This window comes from Ornithorhynchus anatinus, chromosome 11 (genome assembly GCF_004115215.2).
Source record: "Ornithorhynchus anatinus isolate Pmale09 chromosome 11, mOrnAna1.pri.v4, whole genome shotgun sequence".
Classification (NCBI taxonomy): Eukaryota; Metazoa; Chordata; class Mammalia; order Monotremata; family Ornithorhynchidae; genus Ornithorhynchus; species Ornithorhynchus anatinus.
The window spans coordinates 61,928,373-61,947,814 of NC_041738.1; the positions used below are offsets into that span (position 1 = coordinate 61,928,373).

Genomic DNA, 19,442 nt, shown 5'->3' on the forward strand with positions numbered 1-19,442 from the left:
GTCTCAGTCTCTCTTGCTGGCTCCTCCTCTGCCTCCCACCCTCTGACTGTAGGGGTTCGTCAAGGCTCAGTTCTAGGTCCCCTTCTATTCACCCTTTACCCCCACTCCCTTGGAGAATTCATTCACTCCCATGGCTTCCATTAGCATCTCTCGGCAGCTGATTCCCAAATCTACATCTCCGGCCCCGATCTCTCGCCTTCCCTGCAACCTCGCATCGCCTCCTGCCTTCAAGAAATATCTACTTGGATGTCTCAGCGACACCTCAAATTGAACACGTCCACAAGTGAACCCCTTATCTTCCCACACCAATCCCTGCCTCCCCCGTCTTTCCCACGACTGTAGATGACACCACTATCCTACCTACCTCACAAGCCCGTAACCTCGGCGTTGTCCTCGACTCAACTCTCTCATCCCACCCACAGAGTCTATGTCGCCAATCCTATCCGTTCTACTTTCATAACGCTGCTAAAATCTGCCCTTTCCTCTCCATCCAAACCACTACCACACTGATCCAAGCACTTATCCTATCCCACCTTGACTACTGCATCTGTCTCCTCTCTGACCGCCCGGCCTCCTGTCTCTCCCCATCCGATCCATGCTTCATTCTGCTGCACGAATCATTTATCAACAAAAATATTCAGTCTGTGCCTACCCACCCTTCAAGAAACCCAGTGGCTGCCCATCCACCTCCAAATCAAATAACAACTACTCCCCATTGGCTTTAAAGCCCTCCATCATCTCGCCCCACCCTACCTTACCCCACTACTCTCCTACTACAGCCCAGTTGGCACACTCCGTTCCTCCAACACCAGCTTGCTCACCGTGCCCCGATGTCGTCTTTCCACCGCCGATCCCTTTCCCACATCCTCCTCTCAGCCTGGGACTCCCTCCCCTTCCATATACGCCAGACCACCACTCTCTCCATCTTCAAAGAATTACTAAGGTCTCATCTCCTCCAAGAGGCCTTCCCCATTTAAACCCTCTTTTCCCCGGCTCGCTCTCCCTATGCACTTTAACCTGGATGATTTCTGGACATTTGATATTCACCCCAACCCCAACCCCACAGGATTTACGTACATATCTTTAAAATATATATTATAAATTACTTGTTTATATTAAGGTCCGTCTCCCCCTCTAGACTGTAAGCTTGTTATGGGCAGGGAGCGCGCCTGTTAATTCTGTTGTACTGTACTCTCCCAAGCGCTTAGTACAGTGCTCTGTACATAGTAAGCGCTCGATAAATACCATTGATTGATATGTGGATTAACTGCAGAGAGGGAGAGAGATCAGGGCTGGAGATGCAGATTTGGCAAACAACCGCAAAGAAGTGGTAGTTGAAGCCGTGGTAGTGACTGAGTTCTAGGGATTGAGCCACGCTGCTCAATAAATACAATTGAATGAATGAGGTTAAGTGACTTGCCCAGGGTCTCACAGCAGGCACATGGCAGAGCTGGGATTAGGACCCAGGTCCTCTGAAGGCCCGGCCCTTGTTTCATATCAGAGAAGCAGCATGGTTTGGTGGAAAGAGCACAGGCTTGGGAGTCAGAGGTCATGGGTTCTAATCCCAGCTCTGCCACTTGACTGTTGTGTGACCTTGGGCAAGTCACTCAATTTCTCTGTGCTTCAGTTACCTCATCTGTAAAAATGGGGATGAAAAAATGTGAGCCCCAAGTGGGACAATCTGATTACCCTGTATCTACCCCAGCACTTAGAAGAGTGCTTGGCATATAGTAAGCGCTTAACAAATGCCATAATTATTATTATTATTTCCCTAGGCCACGCTGATTCTCCATCAATCCCAGAGCGAAAGAAAAACTGGATACAATCCAGGACACCCAATTCTTAGGGCCATTCTGTAAAGTCAGGACAGAAGAGGTGCTCTCTCAGCAGCTGTAGAGAAAATACGGCTACTCTGCCCGTAGCCGAAGCTCTCCTTGTGCAGTCTCCATTCATTCATTCAATAGTATTTATTGAGCGCTTACTATGTGCAGAGCACTGTGCTAAGCACTTGGAATGTACAATTCGGCAACAGATAGAGATGATCCCTGCCCAATGATGGACTCACAGTCCAATCGGGGGAGACAGATGGACAAAAACAAGACAACATAATCACAATAAATAGAACACTCTAACGCAAGCACTCCCAGAATGGGGCAGGGAGAGGCCCAGCTAGAGTTCTTCAAGCAGACAGTGATCCTGCGAGAAGCAGCGTGGCTCAGTGGAAAGAGCATGGGCTTGGGAGTCAGAGGTCATGGGTTCGAATCCCGGCTCTGCCACTTGGCAGCTGTGTGACTGTGGGCAAGTCACTTCACTTCTCTGTGCCTCAGCGACCTCATCCATAAAATGGGGATTAAGACTGTGAGCCTCACGTGGGACAACCTGATGACCCTCTATCTACCCCAGCACGTAGAACGGTGCTCTGCACATAGTAAGCCCTTAACAAATAACAACATTATTATTATTATTATTCAGCACATTACTCTGCTGTGAGAAGCTTGACCCAGCCGCCTCTACTGTGCTACTGAATCACTCAGAAAGCCTTCGGGGCCATTGGCCTTGTCTTTGAAAGAGTGGTTGGCCTCCACCTGAGGACGGCACAAGTCCACCTCCTCAACGGTCCATGGGGAGAAGGGCCACGCGGAAGAGAATTCGCCACCTCGCTGCCAAGGGGGAAAAGTGTTACCGGGCAAGCGGAGGGCAAGCTAACCGGCAGAGGATAAAACGTCAGCACGGTCACTAGGGGTGAGACCAATTCTCCCTCTTGCTCGAGATTTTGCCTCACAGGGTTCCCCCAGAAGTATGAGAAACACTGAAGTTGCCCCCAGACATCTACTCTTAAGTTTAGAAGCACTCAATAAATACGATTGCTTGATTGGCAACTTGATTTGCCAATCTGTCCCCATTACGAACCACCGTGGACTCCTCAGCTAGAAATTCACCCAAACCCTGTTGGACTGTTGGGCTTGCGCTGCTTATTTATTGTTTTCATATGGAATTTGCTGAGCTCTTACTATGTGCTGGGCACTGTACTAAGGGCTAGAGTAGATACAAGCTAATCAGGTTGGACAGAGTCCATGTCCCACATGGGGCTCACAGTCTAAGGAGGAGGGAGAACTGGCACTGAATGCCCATTTGACAGAAGACGGAACCGAGGCCCAGAGAAGTGATGTGACTTGTCCAAGATCACACAGCAGGCAAGTGGCAGAGCCTTCTTTCCCAGCATTCTCTTTGGTGCTTTGCACATAGTAAGCACTTAGATAATACGGCTACCACTACTAGTGTGGCTCAGTGGAAAGAGCACGGGTTGGGGAGTCAAACGTCATGGGCTCAAATCCCAGCTCCACCACTTGTCAGCTGTGTGACTTTGGGAGAGTCACTTCACTTCTCTGTGCCTCAGTTACCTGTAAAATGGGGATGAAGACTGTGAGCCCCACGTGGGACAATCTGATCACCTTATATCCTCCCCAGCGCTTAGAAGAGTGCTTTCCACATAAGAGCTTAACAAATGCCATTATTATTATTATTATTATTACCACTCCAGCCTCCGGTGCCTTGGGCGTGCGGGGATTTAAGCTCTAGTAGCGTGCACCTCGGCCTGTCTGCCCTGGGCTGCCAAGCGAAGCCTCCGAGACCCCTTACTGCCTTCCCTAGGCACCACCCAGAGCCCCTGCCCACCTGTCCGTGGCACAGGGGCTGGCCGGGGTACCTAAGTTGCAGTAGCACGGGGCCACGTTCACTCTCAAATGTTGGACAAACTCAGTTTGTGACCGAACCTTGGGGGCCCTAAGCTGGGGCAATCTGAGGCTGTCACCGATCCCCCTCATTACCCCACCTGTTGGACTCGGAACTTCATCTTCCATAGAGTTTTGGGGGTTCCACTGTTTTCATCTTTCCTACCGTGTCTGTGGTCAAACCACTTCCCATTCTTATTCTCGGGGCCAGGGACCCGGCCTAATTCTCACCAGGATCTTTTCTTTTCGGCCTCCGTGGAACCGAACGGATGCCTCTGAAACGGCCAAAGAGAAGCTCCCCAACTAACGCGACTTCTGAAATCGTTAGGGCTAGTCAGCCCTGAGGCTGTCACATATGCCAAACTATGAACTCCAGGAAATTTTCTTTCTTCTCAATGGGTATTTTTAAAATGAAATATTAAAGGAGAGGAACCCTTCATCAAGAGAAATTGTTCCCATTTAATTTGACAGCGATTCTGTGACCCAAGTGACTTTCTCCCTGTACCTTGATTAGCCGCCTGACAGACAGCCTCTTCCTTTCTTCCTCTAATAACTCGGAGAGCAATCCGTTTCAGTGCTCCCGGTCATTAATGCGTGCGGGAGACTCACCATCTTTCAAAATTAGACATATTAACTATCAGGCCATTTGCTTCCTGGAGACTCAATTTGAAAGTTCAGCTGAAGAAAATGACCTCGGCTACGCAGGTCTTGGGAACGTTAGCCTGTAAGCAAGATAGGATTGAACTGTTCTCATTTTCTGAACACCCATATCTTATCCCAAACTTATCCTGAAATGTCCTTGAGCTCCTCCAGATGCCTGCTTATAAATAGACTGGGCCTCATCTAGCTCCAGCCCTCACCATTCCGCATGGAAGGAGCCGTGCTTCCAGAGTCTGGAGATGGAGACGGAGATTCCAACCTGATTTGCTTTTATCCACCCCGGCGCTTAGTACAGTGCCTGGCACAAAAGTAAGTGCTTAACAAATACCACGACTGTGCAGGCGGCGCCTTGGCTTAGTTGGTTAAAGCGCCTGTCTACTACACAGGAGATCCTGGGTTTGAATTCCAAGGGTGCCTGTGGCTCCACCTGCTTTCTTTGGAGAAGCAGTATGGCCTAATGGATAGAGCACGGGCCAGGGAGCCAGAAGGACATGGGTTCTTATCCTGGTTCTGCCACTTATCTGTTTTGTGACCTTGGGCAGATCACTTTTTTGGGCCTCAGCTACCTCACCTGTAAAACAGGGATTAAGACTGTGAGCGAGGGACTGTGTCCAATCCGACTTCCTTGTAATCCCCAGTGCTTAGCAGAGTGCCTGGCAAACGGTAAGCACTTAACAAATACCATTATTTTATTCTTAGATACCACAGCCTATTGGAAGGAGCAACATATATTGTTAATACTGTACTCTCCCAAGAGCTTAGTACAGGGCTCTGCGCACAGTGAGTGCTCAATAAATACCACTGATTGACTGAGTGATCAAACTGGGAGTCAGGAGACTGGGTTTTGAATTCAGCCAGTGATCTCCTGGGTGACCTTGGGCAAGTCATTTAAGCCTTCTGTGCCTGAGGTTCCTCATCAGCAAAATGGGGATAAAATAGGTTGTGAGACCAATGTGAGATGGGCACTGTGCTCCCTCTCCCTTCCTCCTCCTCCCTTTCTTTTGTCACTCGACCCCTGCTGTGTCTGAGAGGAAGAGTGCCGACAAACACGTCACCGACAGCCATCCCTGGGCTATACCCAGGGAGTGAGCTGGGCAAAGTTAGAGGAATTTCAGCGGGCCAAATCTGCTTTTCTTTTCAAGGAATTTACCCCAATCAATCAATGGTATTCATTGAGCGCTTACTACGTGCAGAGCACTGCACTAAATGCTTGGGAGAGTACAATCCAACAGAGTTGGTAGTCCTGATCCCTGTCATCAAGAAGCTTACAGTCTAGCAGGGGAAGCACACATTACTATGAATTGTGTGGGGGCCGGAGGGAGCAATCAACCAATCAGTGATATTTACTGAGTGCTTACTGTGAATAAAGCTCTGCACCGAGACCCAAAAGGAGATCAAGACTGTGAGCCCTGTGTGGGACAGGGACTGTGTCCAGCCTGATCACAATAATAATAATAATAATAATGATGTTGGTATTTGTTGAGCGCTTACTCTGTGCAGAGCACTGTTCTAAGCGCTGGGGTAGACACAGGGGAATCAGGTTGTCCCATGTGAGGCTCACAGTTAATCCCCATTTTACAGATGAGGTAACTGAGGCACAGAGAAGTTAAGTGACTTGCCCACAGTCACACAGCTGCCCAGTGACAGAACCGGGATTGGAACCCATGACCTCCGACTCCCAAGCCCGGGCTCTTTCCACTGAGCCACACTACTTCTCTTCCTAATACGGTGCCTGAGACATAGTAAGCACTTTGAACAAATACCATTCCAATACACCCTCTTCTCCCCAAAAAGCCTCCAAAATGAAAAATATACTTTTCTCTGAAGTTTAATTAGCAAGCCAGGGGCTGCTTCAGGAGCTCTAGGATCTGTGGGTAGTTGGGACCCTTCCCTCATCTAATAACCGCACAGCACCATTTTGCACCTCACCAAAATGAGATCTTAACTTCTTTAAAATTGTACGATGACATCGTCCCTGATCCATGACTTACGCCCAGTGAAAACCAAATACCGAACCCTAAGTGTTAAAAAAAAAAAAAAAAAAAAAGGCCTTATATTTTCAGTCACGGTTGGTACTTTTCAGGAATGCATCAAGAGGCTGGAGTTACAGGATGAGCACTTCTGCCGAAAAAATCTCCCTTCTTGTTGGAACACGGGGTAGGAGGCTAAGAAACTGGGTCATTTCAGAAGAAGGAAATAACATAAATATGAAACCCGAGTCGTCAGCCGTTGCGATGCGCCAACTCACCAGGCTGGTAAGAAGCCCCCCTGCCACTATTCACACTTCCATATGAAAGTACTTTGGCCTCAAAAGGCTCGTCATGCCACAAGAAGGAGTTTCAAACAAATCTGTTTTCAGGAAGCACCAACAAAGGGGAAATTCCCCCAAAGAGGATTTTCATGTGATCAAAACATCCCGTGGAAATGTGCAATGTAGTTGCGTGATGTGGACCGTTCTCCCCATACGGTTGTTGAGTGCATTTTCTTTGAGTAAGTTTTATTTGGAGTGTAAAATACAGGGTTTGATTTTGCATAGGGCAATTCCTTTGAAATGGCAAATACACAAAGTTGGCAGAGTGTTTAAAATCTGATATTGCCTTCCTAAGCAAACACGGATAGCCGGAGGGAAAGACGTTATGAGGTCGGAAGCCAAAGGCTGAATCAAGGATTCAGTCAAAGGAATTTGAGAACGGCAGGTAAAATCAAGACCTCAGACCACCTATCCTTTTCAGTCTCCCTTCAGAGGCTAAAAACTGGTCAAGGAAAAGAAGCAACATGGCCTAGCAGACGAAGCCTGGGCCTGGGAGCCAGAGGACCTGGGTTCTGATCCCGGCAACCTGACTGCTCTGTGACGTTGGGCAGGTCATTTCACTTCTAAGTGCCTCAGTTACCTCATCTGTAAAATGGGGATTAAGACTGTGAGCCCCATGAGGGACAGGGACTGTGTTCGACCTGATAATTGGTAACTACCCTAGCGCTTAGAACAGTGCCTGGCACAAAGTAAGCCCAAAGCAAATACCATAATTAAAACAAAAACAAAAGAGGATTTCACTCCTCAGTCCAAACAACCCAGATTCTCTTCCTCCGAACTGTGGGTTCAATCTGCTGTGGAGTACTTTAGAGGCAACGGTGAAGAGATTTTGTCTGATGCGGAGATGGATGGTAACCACTGGAGTTTTTAGAAGGGGGGGGTGACATGTCCTGAACGTTCCTCTGCTGTTGCTATTAATTGTGGTATTTGTATTAAACACTGGGGTAGATACTGTATATGCAGATCAGACACAATTCCCATCCCACATAGGGCTCGCAGTCTAAGCGGGAGAGGAACAGGTATTCAATCCCCATTTTACAGCTGAGAAATTCCCAGTGAAGTGACTTGCCCAAGGTCACACGGCAGGCAAATGGCTAAGCCAGGATGAGGACTCAGGCCTGAGTTCTTTCCAGTAGGCCCTGCCGCTTCCCTATTTTATCCCAGTTTTCCCAGCTCACTGGTGGCCAGGCCCTTGCTCGCCTTAGCTTCTGGCCCAGTGGAGGCCTGCATAACCCTTTGCTCTTCCCTGCTCCTAGCCCCACAACATTTATATACAAATCTGTAATTTTCTTTATTTTTAATCGATTTCTGTCTCCCCCCTTCTAAACTGTAAGCTCACTGTGGGCAGAAAATGCCACTGTTTACTGCCGTGTCGTACATTCCCAAGTGCTCTGTACAGTGCTGTGCACACAGTAAGCATTCAGTAAATACAACCGAATGAATGAATAAATGCGACAATGAATGAATCTGCCCTGGGAACTCAGCGTCTCCACGTACACAGTGAAGCTGAAAGGGAACTTAGGACAAGCTATGCAGAAAATGGAACTCTTCCTATGAGGCAAGCTGCCTCTTAGGTGTTTCATGCAGTTCCGGGTGTACATCGATTCCCGTTATAACATTTCCCTCTGGGAAGGTGAGAGTGAACCTGCAGGAGCGACCTTGCTGTCATCCCAGTCAGCCAGCACAGCCAGCTCCCTCGACAATGAGCTAAATAGAAGCTAATTCTTGAGATGAAGACAGGGAAAGAAATCAGCCAGAAGAAAGGGAATTACTCCCGGAGACGGTGAGCTTCTTGTGGGCAGGGATCACAGCTGTCAACCCCACTGTACTTTCCCAAGTACTCAGGACAGCGCTCTGCATACAGTATGCACTCAATAAATATCACTGATAGGATGATTGAGAAAAACTGGGGAGCCCAACCGAGCCCTGCATGAGAGGATGGGAGGCCTTAGAAGATAGCTGGGTGGGGTCTTGGCCTATCTCTCCCAAAAGGAATCAATCAGTGGCACTTATTGAGCGCTTACAGCGTGCAGAGCGCTGTACTAAGTTGGCAGAGTACATTATGACAGAGTTGGTGGACACATAACCTGACCTCTACAAGCTTATAGTCTAGAGGGGAAGACAGACATTAATATAAATACATAATCAATCAATCGATGATATTTACTGAGCGCTTACCGGGTCCAAAGCACTGAACTGTTCTTAGCACTTGGGAGGATGCCATATAACAGAGTTGTCAGACATGCTCCCTGCCCACAACGAACTTACGGTCTAGAGGACTAGAACCGGTAAAGGAGTAGAAGACCAGGGTTACTCACTTGCAACTAAGCTCTCGAAAACAGTGGCAAACGGAGGCCACCGCCTGGCTGGCCAGGATGGGGAGCAAAAGAAAGTCACGGAAGGAACGGCTGCCGCTGAAGCAGGAAGATGAGAGCAGGAAAACCTCATCCCAGGCCCTCTGGAAACAGCAGGACCAAAGAGTTGGGCCTTGGCCAGGAGGAAGATTAGTCTGGGGACAGGAGTGCGGACCCTAGACTGTCAGCGGTGCACGAGTCTGTCCTCTCCCAAGTGCTTAATGCAGTGCTCTGCCCACAGTAAGTGCTCAATACATATCATTGATTGATTGGACAAGGCTTTTGCCACCACTTCCACAGAGATGGGGCATAGGGAACACAGAGACGACAGCTCGCTCCCTGTCAGGCCCCTTAGATCCCACTTCCTGTCAGAAGGTCTCAGTATACGGCCATCGGTCCAGATACCGACAGCGGGCTACTTACGGAGCGGGGTTTAACACATCCAAACATTTGCATAAGGCCACCCTAGCTGACAAGGCCAGCTCCCCGTGACCCTCCTAAAAATTCTCCCCCAGGAGCGAGCCCTCAGCAGTCTCCGTGCTGTCAGCCCGGTTCCGTGGCTTCTCTCTGAAGACTGAGCAAAAAGTTGGCATCCCTGTCTCATTCATTCATTCAATAGCATTTACTGAGCGCAGAGCACTGCAAAGCACTGTACTTCGTGGTTGGAATGCAAAATTCAGCAACAGATAAGAGACAATCCCTGCCATGGTACCTGCTGATTGCTCCTCCAAAGGTCTGTTCACCTCCACCTTGTGGTCTGATTTGCCATCTTGGAGCCCTGTAGCCTGGCAGGGGGATGGGAAGCAGGGGGCTCCCCCCAAAATATAAAGGCACTGGGGTAACATGAGATGCCAAAATCAATCCCTACCGGTGGTGGGATGGTGTTGGAGACGTCCTGCGGCTTCAGGAGCCTAAACAGGCGGCTCTCGAGGGCTGGAGCTGGGGAATGCGTCAGGGCACCTCGGCATTGGTGGGTGTGTGGGAAGAGGGCCCCCGACCCGAGTTCTAATGCAGGCTCCGCCACTTGTCTGCTGTGACCTGTGGCAAGTCATAACTTCTCTGGGTCTCAGTTACCTCATCTGTAAAATGGGGACTGGGACAGTGAGTCCCATGTGGGAGAGGGACTGGGTCCAACCTAAATAGCTTTATAAATACCCCAGCGTTTAGGAAGCACTTAACCAATACCATAAAAAAAATCACTGATCAATTGGACTAAGTGCTTACTACGTGTCAAACACTGTTCTAAGCCCTGAAGTAGAGGCAAGCTAATCTGATCAGGGACAATCCCTATCCCACATGGGGCTCCCAGTCTAGGTAGGAGGGAGAACAAGCACTGAACCCCCATTTTACAGAGGGGGATACCGAGGGCCAGATAAGTGACTCTAGACTGAAAGCTCACAATGCTCTCTACACAGTGTGTGCTCAATAAATAGCACCGGTTCACTGAAGTGACTTGCCCAATGTCACACAGCGGATAACTGGTAGAGCTGGGTTTAGAACCCGGGTCCTCTGACTCCCAAAGCCCATATTCCTTCTACTAGCCATGCCGCAAATTTCTCCCTTCCTAGTATCGGGCTGGGTTGGCCCGCTTGAAAGAATTCCAAACCATGTCCGGGGAAAGAGAGGTTGGATGGCTGCCATTTGGTGGCTGGCTTTCTGAATATCGAGCCAAATCCTCAATTAATAAATCCCGAGAGGAGAAATTTGTGGCTGAATAGCAATCCCTTAAAAAAACGGGATTTTTTTCCTTAACCGAGGAACAGTGTAGTGTTGTATGCTGAAGAATTGTGCGAAACGGGCAGGCAGGGAGGGGAAAGGGGGCTTGCTGATGGGCACAGACTCTATTGTCAGTGGGTCAGGGCTGCTGGTGTAGTCTGTTTCTCCAGGCAGTGGCTGAGGCTATTTTCTCCAATGAGAAAACAGGATTGCTACATCGAGGGGAAAATGCTTGTCCCCCCACAACCCGGCTCCTCACCTCAACTCCTAGGAGGACCAGAATCAACCAATCAATCGTATCTGTTGAGCGCTTATTGTGTGCAAAGCACCGTACTAAGCAGCCTGACCCAGTGGATAGAGCCCGGGCCTGGGAGTCAGAAGGATCTGGGTTCTAATCCCAGGTCCACCACTTCTCTGCTGGGTGATCTTGGGCAAGTCACTTCACTTCTCTGGGCCAGTTACCTCTTCTGTAAAATGGGGATAAAGACTGTGAGCCCCACATGGGACAGAGATTGTGTCCAACCCCATTTGCTTATATCCACCGCAGCGCTTAGTATGGTTCCTGGCACATAGTAAGTGCTTAACAAATACCCCAATTATTATTATTATTACTAAGTACTCGGGAGAGTACAATAAAACAGATGCAGTCCCTGCCCATAACAAGCTTACAGGCTAGAGTATATAGTTTAAAGGTTACAGTGTACAGTCTAACATGAAATAAAGGGTAACAGATGCCCCTCAGTGAAAATAAGGGACCCTCGAACTCTGGCTTTTTGAGATTTAGTCTTATATCCGTAATGCCGGGTCTGACAATTAGCTGCAGACCAAGAACAGGAACCACTAAGAAAGAATGGAATTCATCACTTGGAAGGCAGATGTGACAGAAACCAAGAGCGACAACACAATGCATCGTTGTTTTAAGTACACTGACAAACAAGGTCACTACTGTGAAAATTTGGAGCCAAACTCCTCGCCGTCTCCTTGGTGCCAAGATGTAGACATATGACTTACTGACTTGGCGGGGGGGGGGGCTTCTCCGGTGGAGCCTGTGGGCAGATCGCTACATTCGGAAACTAGGTTTGCACTGCAGAGTCCCAGGCAATCGATCCGCAAGAGAAGCAGGGTGGCCTAGCGAGAAGTGGAGAGGGCACGGGCCTGAGAGGCAGAGGGCCTGGGTTCTAATCCAGGCTTCGCCATTTGTCTCCTGTGTGACCTTGGGCAAGTCGCTTCACTTCTCTGGGCCCCAGTGACCTCATCTGTAAAATGGGGATGAAGACTGAGAACCCTGTGTGTGGCAGAGACTGGATCCAACCTGATTATCTTGTATCTACCCCAGTGCTCAGTACAGTGCCTGGCACCCAGTAAGCACGTAACAAATTTCATTAAAAATAAATCCATCAATGTTACGGATCGAGTGTTTACTGTGTGCAGAGCACAGGGGGCATTTGGCATTCCGCTCTTGACCTGCTAGATGATGAAACCATGTGGGGGTAACCTCCGCCCTGCTCGCTCCCTCCCTCCCTCCTTGCTCCCCAGAGGTCTCGGGACAGACTCCCAGTCCAGCCAGCAGTGGCCAGAAAGCGGGGCACTTCATGAGCTTAGCAGGAATGTCAATGATGGAAAAAACTTTTCCTCCGAGAAGCCGGCCTGGTTTATTCAGAGCATCCGCGTGGCCTAGTGGAAAGATCCCGAGTTGGGGAGTCGGAGGACACGGGTCCTAATCCTGGCTCTGCCGCTTGCCTGCTAGGTCCCTTTGGGCAAGTCATTTGGCTTTTTTGTGCCTCAGTTTCCTCATCAATAAAATGGGGATTCAGGATGTTCACTTTCTGCCCCTTAGACTGGGGGGCAGGGAATGTGTCAAACTGCCTTGGCTCCACCCCAGCTCTTAGTACGGTGCTCATTACATAGGGAGCACTGAACAAGTACCAATCAAACAATGGTATTCAATGAGCACTTACTGTGTGCAGAGCACTGTACTAAGCATCTGGGAGAGTAGTCCAATTAGTAACTCATCAGGATGTCTAGTCAATCATCTGCAACCTACCGGATGTGGAATCTGGTCAGGCAGAGCGGTCTCTGAGCCCTATTTCTTCCCTGGCCCCTCACCACTTACTGTGGTGCAGTGTTCTGCACACAGTGAGTGCTCGATATATACGACTGACTGACCATTTCTGTCCCAACACGAGATGGGGAGCGGTGCCATCATGAACAACACTGTCCTAGGCTCCAGGCAGGCAAATGAAAGAATTAGAAAATGTGGTCCCTGTCCCTGAGGAATTTACAATGGGGGACCAGACACACATCGATGAATATACTCTAGTCTCACACAGTGGGAACGTGGAGAAAAATAAACAAGTGAACACACGAAACAGTGCTAGTGACATAGCAGATCAATCAATCGACCGACCGATGGTGTGCAGAGCACTCTACTGAGCACTTGAGAGAGTACGATTCAACAGACACATTCCTTGCCCACAGTGAGCTTACAGTCTAGAGGAGGATCATTTCAGTTAGCTGGTGAGATGGCATGGCTGGGACATAGACGGATTAATCTGAACATTCTCCCTGGAGGAGGTGGCCTTTCAGATGGGCTTTGAAGAAGGGGAGGGAAAGTGGCTTGGCCAAGCTGACAGGAGCAGACATTCCAGGGACGAAGATGGGGCAGAGCAGTGGACTCAAGATGGGAGAATTGGGAGCAAGGGACAATTAGTTAAAAAGCTTGCCTGGGAGATGCAAAGAATGTGATCTGAAGTTGAACCGGAAGAAGGGAGCAGAGGAGCGATAATAATTATCATCATTAATAACCATTATTAGTGTGTTGTCCATTAAGCCCTTACTGGGTGGATTGTTCTAAGGGCTGGGGGACACACAAAGATCATTGGGTCAGACACAGTTGCTGGCCCACATGGGACTCACAATCCGAGGGAGACAGAGAGCAGGTGTTGAACTCCCATTTTTCTGGTGAGAAAACTGAGGCACAGATAAGGTAAGCGGTGGGAGGGAGCCAGCTGGTGGAGAACCTTGGTGCTGGTGGTTAGGGGGCTTTATAAAACAGGGAGCCTGAAGGCTTCTGCTGAAAGAGGGATGGAGCCCAACAGCATTTTAGAAAGATGAAAAATTGAGTTGCAAGGAAGACAGATGTGAGAAGGGGGAAGCTGGGGGTAGACGGTGCTCAGAAGAGGCTGTTTTCAGAATCCAATCAATTCCAGCCCAATTCAGAGGGATTGTGGACAGACAGGAGAGGAGCCACGGTTTCCCGAGCAGGAAGATCCAGCAGAACTCAGAATAGAGAGAAATGAGTGACACCGAAGACGACCCTGAGGTCGTGGGATTGCGGGTGGCGGTGGAAAAGGAGGGCGGTGATGGCACTGCATATAAGATTATGGCCTGCAGTAAGCACTTACTTTGTGCCAGGAACTGTACTAAGCACTGGGGCAGTTACAAGATCATCGGATTGGACACAGTTCCTTGTCCCACCCGGGGCTCACAGTCTTAATCCCTATTTTACAGATGAGGAAACCGAGGCACAGAGAATTTAAGTGACTTGCCCAAGGTCACACAGCAGGCAAGCGGCAGAGCCAGGATTAGAACCCAGGTCCCTTAACTTCTCACTGTGCTTTTTCCACTAGGTCACTCTGCCTCTTGCAGATTTGACTGTAAACTGGTTTTGAGCAGGCAACGTGTCTACCAACTCTATTGTATTGTACTCTCATTTGCTTAGTACAGTGCTCTGAACACAGTAAGTGCTCAATAAATATCACTGATTATATGATTGATTAGATTATTCTAAGTGTAATTTGTCATTGAGGTTGTCTCACATGGGGCTCACAGTCTTAATCCCCATTTTACAGATGAGGTAACTGAGACACAGAGAAGTTAAGTGACTTGCCCACAGTCACACAGCTGACAAGTGGCAGAGCCGGCATTTGAACCCATGACCTCTGACTCCAAAGCCCGTGCTCCTTCCACTGAGCCACACTGCTTCTCTAATCCCTGCTCCACCGCTTGTCTGCTGTGTGACCCTGGGTGAGTCACTTCACTTCTCTGAGCCTCAGTTAGCCTCATCTATAAACTGGGGATCGAGACTGGGAGCCCCGTGTAGGATAGGGACTGTGTCTAATCCGATTTGCTTGTAACCACCCCAGCGATTAGTAAAGTGCCTGGAACACAGTAAGAGTTTAACAAATACCACAGTTAATATACACTAAATGCCCACATGGTGCAACAGAGCCCTATGGAGAGGTTTGGAAGAGTGAATGCCTTTTTTCTTTTTTTTTGGTATTTGTTGAGCGCTTACTATGTGCAGAGCACTGTTCTAAGCGCTGGGGTAGATACAGGATAATCAGGTTGTCCCCCGATTAGACCGTAAGCCCGTCAAACGGCAGGGACTGTCTCTATCTGTTGCCGACTTGTTCATTCCTAGCGCTTAGTACAGTGCTCTGCACATAGTAAGCGCTCAATAAATACTATTGAATGAATACAGGGTAATCAGGTTGTCCCACGGGAGGCTCACAGTCTTCATCCCCATTTTACAGATGAGGGAACTGAGGCACAGAGAAGTTGAGTGACTTGCCCGAAGTCACACAGCTGAGAAGCGGCAGAGCCAGGATTCGAACCCATGACCTCTGACTCCCAAGCCCGGGCTCCTTCCACTGAGCCACGCTGCTTCTTTGTGACGTCTTCCCATTCCCCCACTTTTCCAACAGCTAGATTCTGGTTCTGCTCATCCCGCTTCACACCCCCACAGGACCTCTTCTGATCACCAATCGATCAATGGTATTTAATGAGCGTTTACTCTGTGCAGAGCACTGTATTAAACGCTTGGGAGAGTACAGTATAACAGTGTCGGTAGACATGTTTCCTGCCCGCATTGCGCTTATGTCCTAGAGGGCCCAAACCTGATCCCTTGGGAGACGCAGGTCCGCCCGCCAGCCAGCGAGCGACCCCCAAGGAATTACCGGCTACTTTCACAGCTGGGGTCTCACTTGGCCAAAGATCTTCTCTCGAGTTTGGGGGCTGAGCCACTTCCTTCTCCCATTGCTTGGGGGACAACAGAAACTTTCAGAAACAGAAATTGGTCAGAAACTTTACCTAGAAAAGTCCTCTCAGGGGCAGGGAGGGAAGCAAATCTAACACGCTCTCAAGGGAGAAGAATGACGAGCCTAGAAGCCTTCTCCCGAATTTTCTACAGCCATGATTTTTTTCCTCCAACCGGGTCTTCTTAGATCCTGATTCTCACTAATACATACACACTGAGTTCAACCTGACTCAGACCGCAAAGACCCGGCGGCAGTCCACATCTGGCACTGATGAAATATTCACCACGAGGCTTCGTGAGTCAACAAGCCACGTCGATTGGCCTCGGCCCCTCTTTCGCCAGGGTGGCTCCTCCCGCAGCCAGGAACTGCCGATCGTGCAAGGGAAGGGGACGGGGGTCCGCTCTGGGGTCCCGACAGGGAGCTCAGACGTCACGTGATGGATGGATGGCCAAACTAATTCTCTTCTCCTCTTCAAATCCCTACTTAAAGCTCACCTCCTCCAAGAGGCCTTCCCAGACTGAGCTCCCCCCTTTTCCCTCTGCTCCCTCTACCCCCCCTTCACCTCTCCACAGCTAAACCCTCTTCTCTCCCCTTTCCCTCTGCTCCTCCCCCTCTCCCGTCCCATCCCCTCGGCACTGTACTCGTCCGCTCGACCGTATATATCTTCATCACCCTATTTATTTTGTTTAATGAGATGTACATCACCCTGATTCTATTTATTTGCTATTGTTTTAATGAGATGTTCTTCCCCTCGACTCTATTTATCACCATTGTCCTTGTCCGTCTGACTCCCCCGATTAGACCGTAAGCCCATCAAAGGGCAGGGACCGTCTCTATCTGTTACCGATTTGTCCATTCCAAGCGCTTAGTACAGTGCTCTGCACATAGTAAGCGCTCAATAAATACTATTGAATGAATGAATGAATGAATGGTGCAGAAAACGCATTTAAGGAAGCAGAACGGGGAATCAGGCTGTTCCTGGGGGACTGTCAAGGTCCCAGGGCCAGGTGAGGAACCAGGCAGGCTGCCCCATGGATGCTGCCAGGCTCGCGGAAGGATTTCGGGGGAACCCAGGAACCTGATCGTCCTCGTCGGACGAGTCCCTTGTCTTCTTCTCTCGCACCCTTGAGACCTGAGCAATGGAGCCGATACATTTAAGCTGCAGCGGCCCAGAGCCTGGGGACGGTTGAACGTTTTGCTTGATGCCAACAAAAAAAATAATAAGAAACAGCACGGCCCAAGCAGTTTGGCCTAACGGACAGGGCACGGGCCCGGGAGTCAGGAGGACTTCAACACTTATCTGCTCTGTGACCTTGGGCAAGCCACTTAGCTTCCCTTTGCCTCAGTTACCTCACCTGCAAAATGGGGATTAAGACTGTGAGCCCCATGTGGGACATGGACCCTGTCCAACCTGATAAGCTTGGATCTACCCCGGCGCTCAGTAGCAGTACCTGGCACACAGTAAGCACTTAGCAAATACCGTAAAAATAAAAATAAATATAGGCTCAAGGGGTCTCGGTCGAGAACGGAAGAGGCTCCAGATCAATGCCACACTTCTGGTCGACTGTTCTGCTGTTTTCTTACTCTCAACTTCCCCTTTTGGGAAATTTTCTGCCAGTCAGTAAGCCCTGGGCAGAGGGAGAAGTGCACTGGGAGCTGACCCAAAGGATAACAATGACAACAATAATAATAATAACAATAACACTACTAATATATACGAAGTACTGGGGTAGCTATGAGACTATCAGATCAGACACTGTTCCCGTCCCACGTGGCGTTCGCAGTCTGGAGGAGAGGGAGAGACTGAGGCTCGAAAAGTGAAGTGACTTGACCGAGGTCTCGCAGCAGGCAAGCGGGAGAGTGGGGATTAGGATCCAGGTCCTCTAACTGACAGGCCTGTGCTCTTTCCATTAGGCCGTGCTGAATCTCTACAACAGAAATCTAACTGTCCATACAGGGCTTCTACCGAAAGCCTTCTGTGTACACCGCACTGTTCGAAATGCTTGAGAAGAGGAAATTCGAGTTAGTAGCCATGCTCTTTGGATTCAAAGAGCTTACAGTCTAATGGGTACTTAAAACTGGACAGTATTTATTGAGTGTCAACTGTGTGCAGAGTGCTGCATGAAGGGCCTGATAGATTACAAAAAAGTTAGCAGATGTGATCTCTGCCCTGGAGGAGCTTACAATCTAGCAGGGTATCAATCAATCGAGAGTATTTATTGAGTGCCTACTGGGTGCAGAGCTTTGAATTGCCCTGCACATAGTAAGCGCTCAATAAATACCATTGAACGAATTATGTACTTGGGAGAGTACAACAGAGTTAGCAGATGTGATCTCTGCTCTCCAGGAGCTTCCAGTCTAGTCGGGGAGGAAAGTAAAACTCTAGTTACATCGACCCCCGGGGCTAATTTTAAAAGGAGAGGCGAGAGACTGCAATAAGATTTACAAACAACCAAAAACACCCCCACTTCTCCAAAACCCCAAATGAAAAACCACCGGCTTCCATCCTGTTCACTTGAGTCTTTTTCCAGAGACGTTTTTACTGTCCATTCTGTGGGACAGTCAGTCAATCGTATTTATTGAGTGCTTACTGTGCGCAGAGCGCTGTACTAAGCACTTGGTAGAGTACAATGTAACAGATACATTCCCTGCCCACAACGAGCTTACGCATTTCCTGCTGAGAAATCGCAGCAGGAGGGATGAGGTGAGGAAGAGAGGAAAGGGGAAGGAGGAAGGCATTCCTAGGCAACGGCCTTTATCGAAGCCGGCCCACTTGGAATTTTAACCGCGTTTTTCGCGCCCCAGCCGGGCCCTTATTTTTCAGGAGGGGAGCGGCCCCGGGGCCGGCTGGAAAATGTTGCTACTCACCGATGATGCCGCTGTCTCTGCTCTCGAGGGTGGAGGTGGGGCTGGTGACGGCTCCGAAGGTGCAGTCCTTGGCGGCCGCATTGGTCCCGGCCGGCGGCAGGGTGGAGCAGGGGCTGCTGGCCGGCGGGGAGGCGGTGCTGCTGGTCAGGGTGGAGCAGGGGCTGATCCTCTGGCTCACCGCTGACGTCTGAATAGACAGGGGAACCGGGACCACGTCAGCCAAGTCGGGCCCCTCCGACAGCACGCGGGGAGATGGCGGCCGAGGCCCTCCACCCGCGTCCGCACGCACGCACGTTGTCACCGCTCGCCTCGGGGAGAGGGGAAGTGAGCCGGCGGGGACGGCTCCCGCGGGCCGTGAGCGGTGCCAACCTTCTCCGAGAGTGGCCGTCTGTTGCTGCTTTTAGTTCCAGGCCCACGGGGTTCTGGGTTGGGCACTGGGCATGAGATGCAGGGAAACCATCACGAGCACAGAACCCGAGAGAAACCCGAGCCAGGCCTGATGTCTGTCAGGGTGAAACACGCGCCTTTCTCCTCGCAGTAGGATGGCGCCCGAGCCAGGACCACCTCCCCAGAAAGAAGAAGGGCATCTGCGTTTCCCTATCCGGGCAGAGGCAGGAAAGAGAGGAGCGAGGGCAGGCAAACAGCGTGACCTCGCTTTGGGTTGAATGTCCACAGTGAGGCGTTAAATGCACACAGGAAATCCTATGAAGTACAGGATTTCTCTGCCATTTCCATCCATTCAAGTCTCAGATGGCTTATGACT

The 19,442-nt window shown here is 49.8% G+C and overlaps 1 protein-coding gene across 3 annotated transcripts in view; it reads right to left on the reverse strand.

Moving 5' to 3' along the window:
• The window catches only part of TANC2 (tetratricopeptide repeat, ankyrin repeat and coiled-coil containing 2), a 404,350-nt gene that overhangs the window by 85,441 nt on the left and 299,467 nt on the right, over positions 1-19,442 (reverse strand). For all 3 annotated transcript variants that reach the window (XM_039913595.1, XM_039913597.1, XM_039913596.1), the window contains one exon: positions 18,680-18,866. In XM_039913595.1, the coding sequence (XP_039769529.1) occupies positions 18,680-18,866 (187 nt within the window). The remainder of the gene's footprint in view (positions 1-18,679; positions 18,867-19,442) is intronic.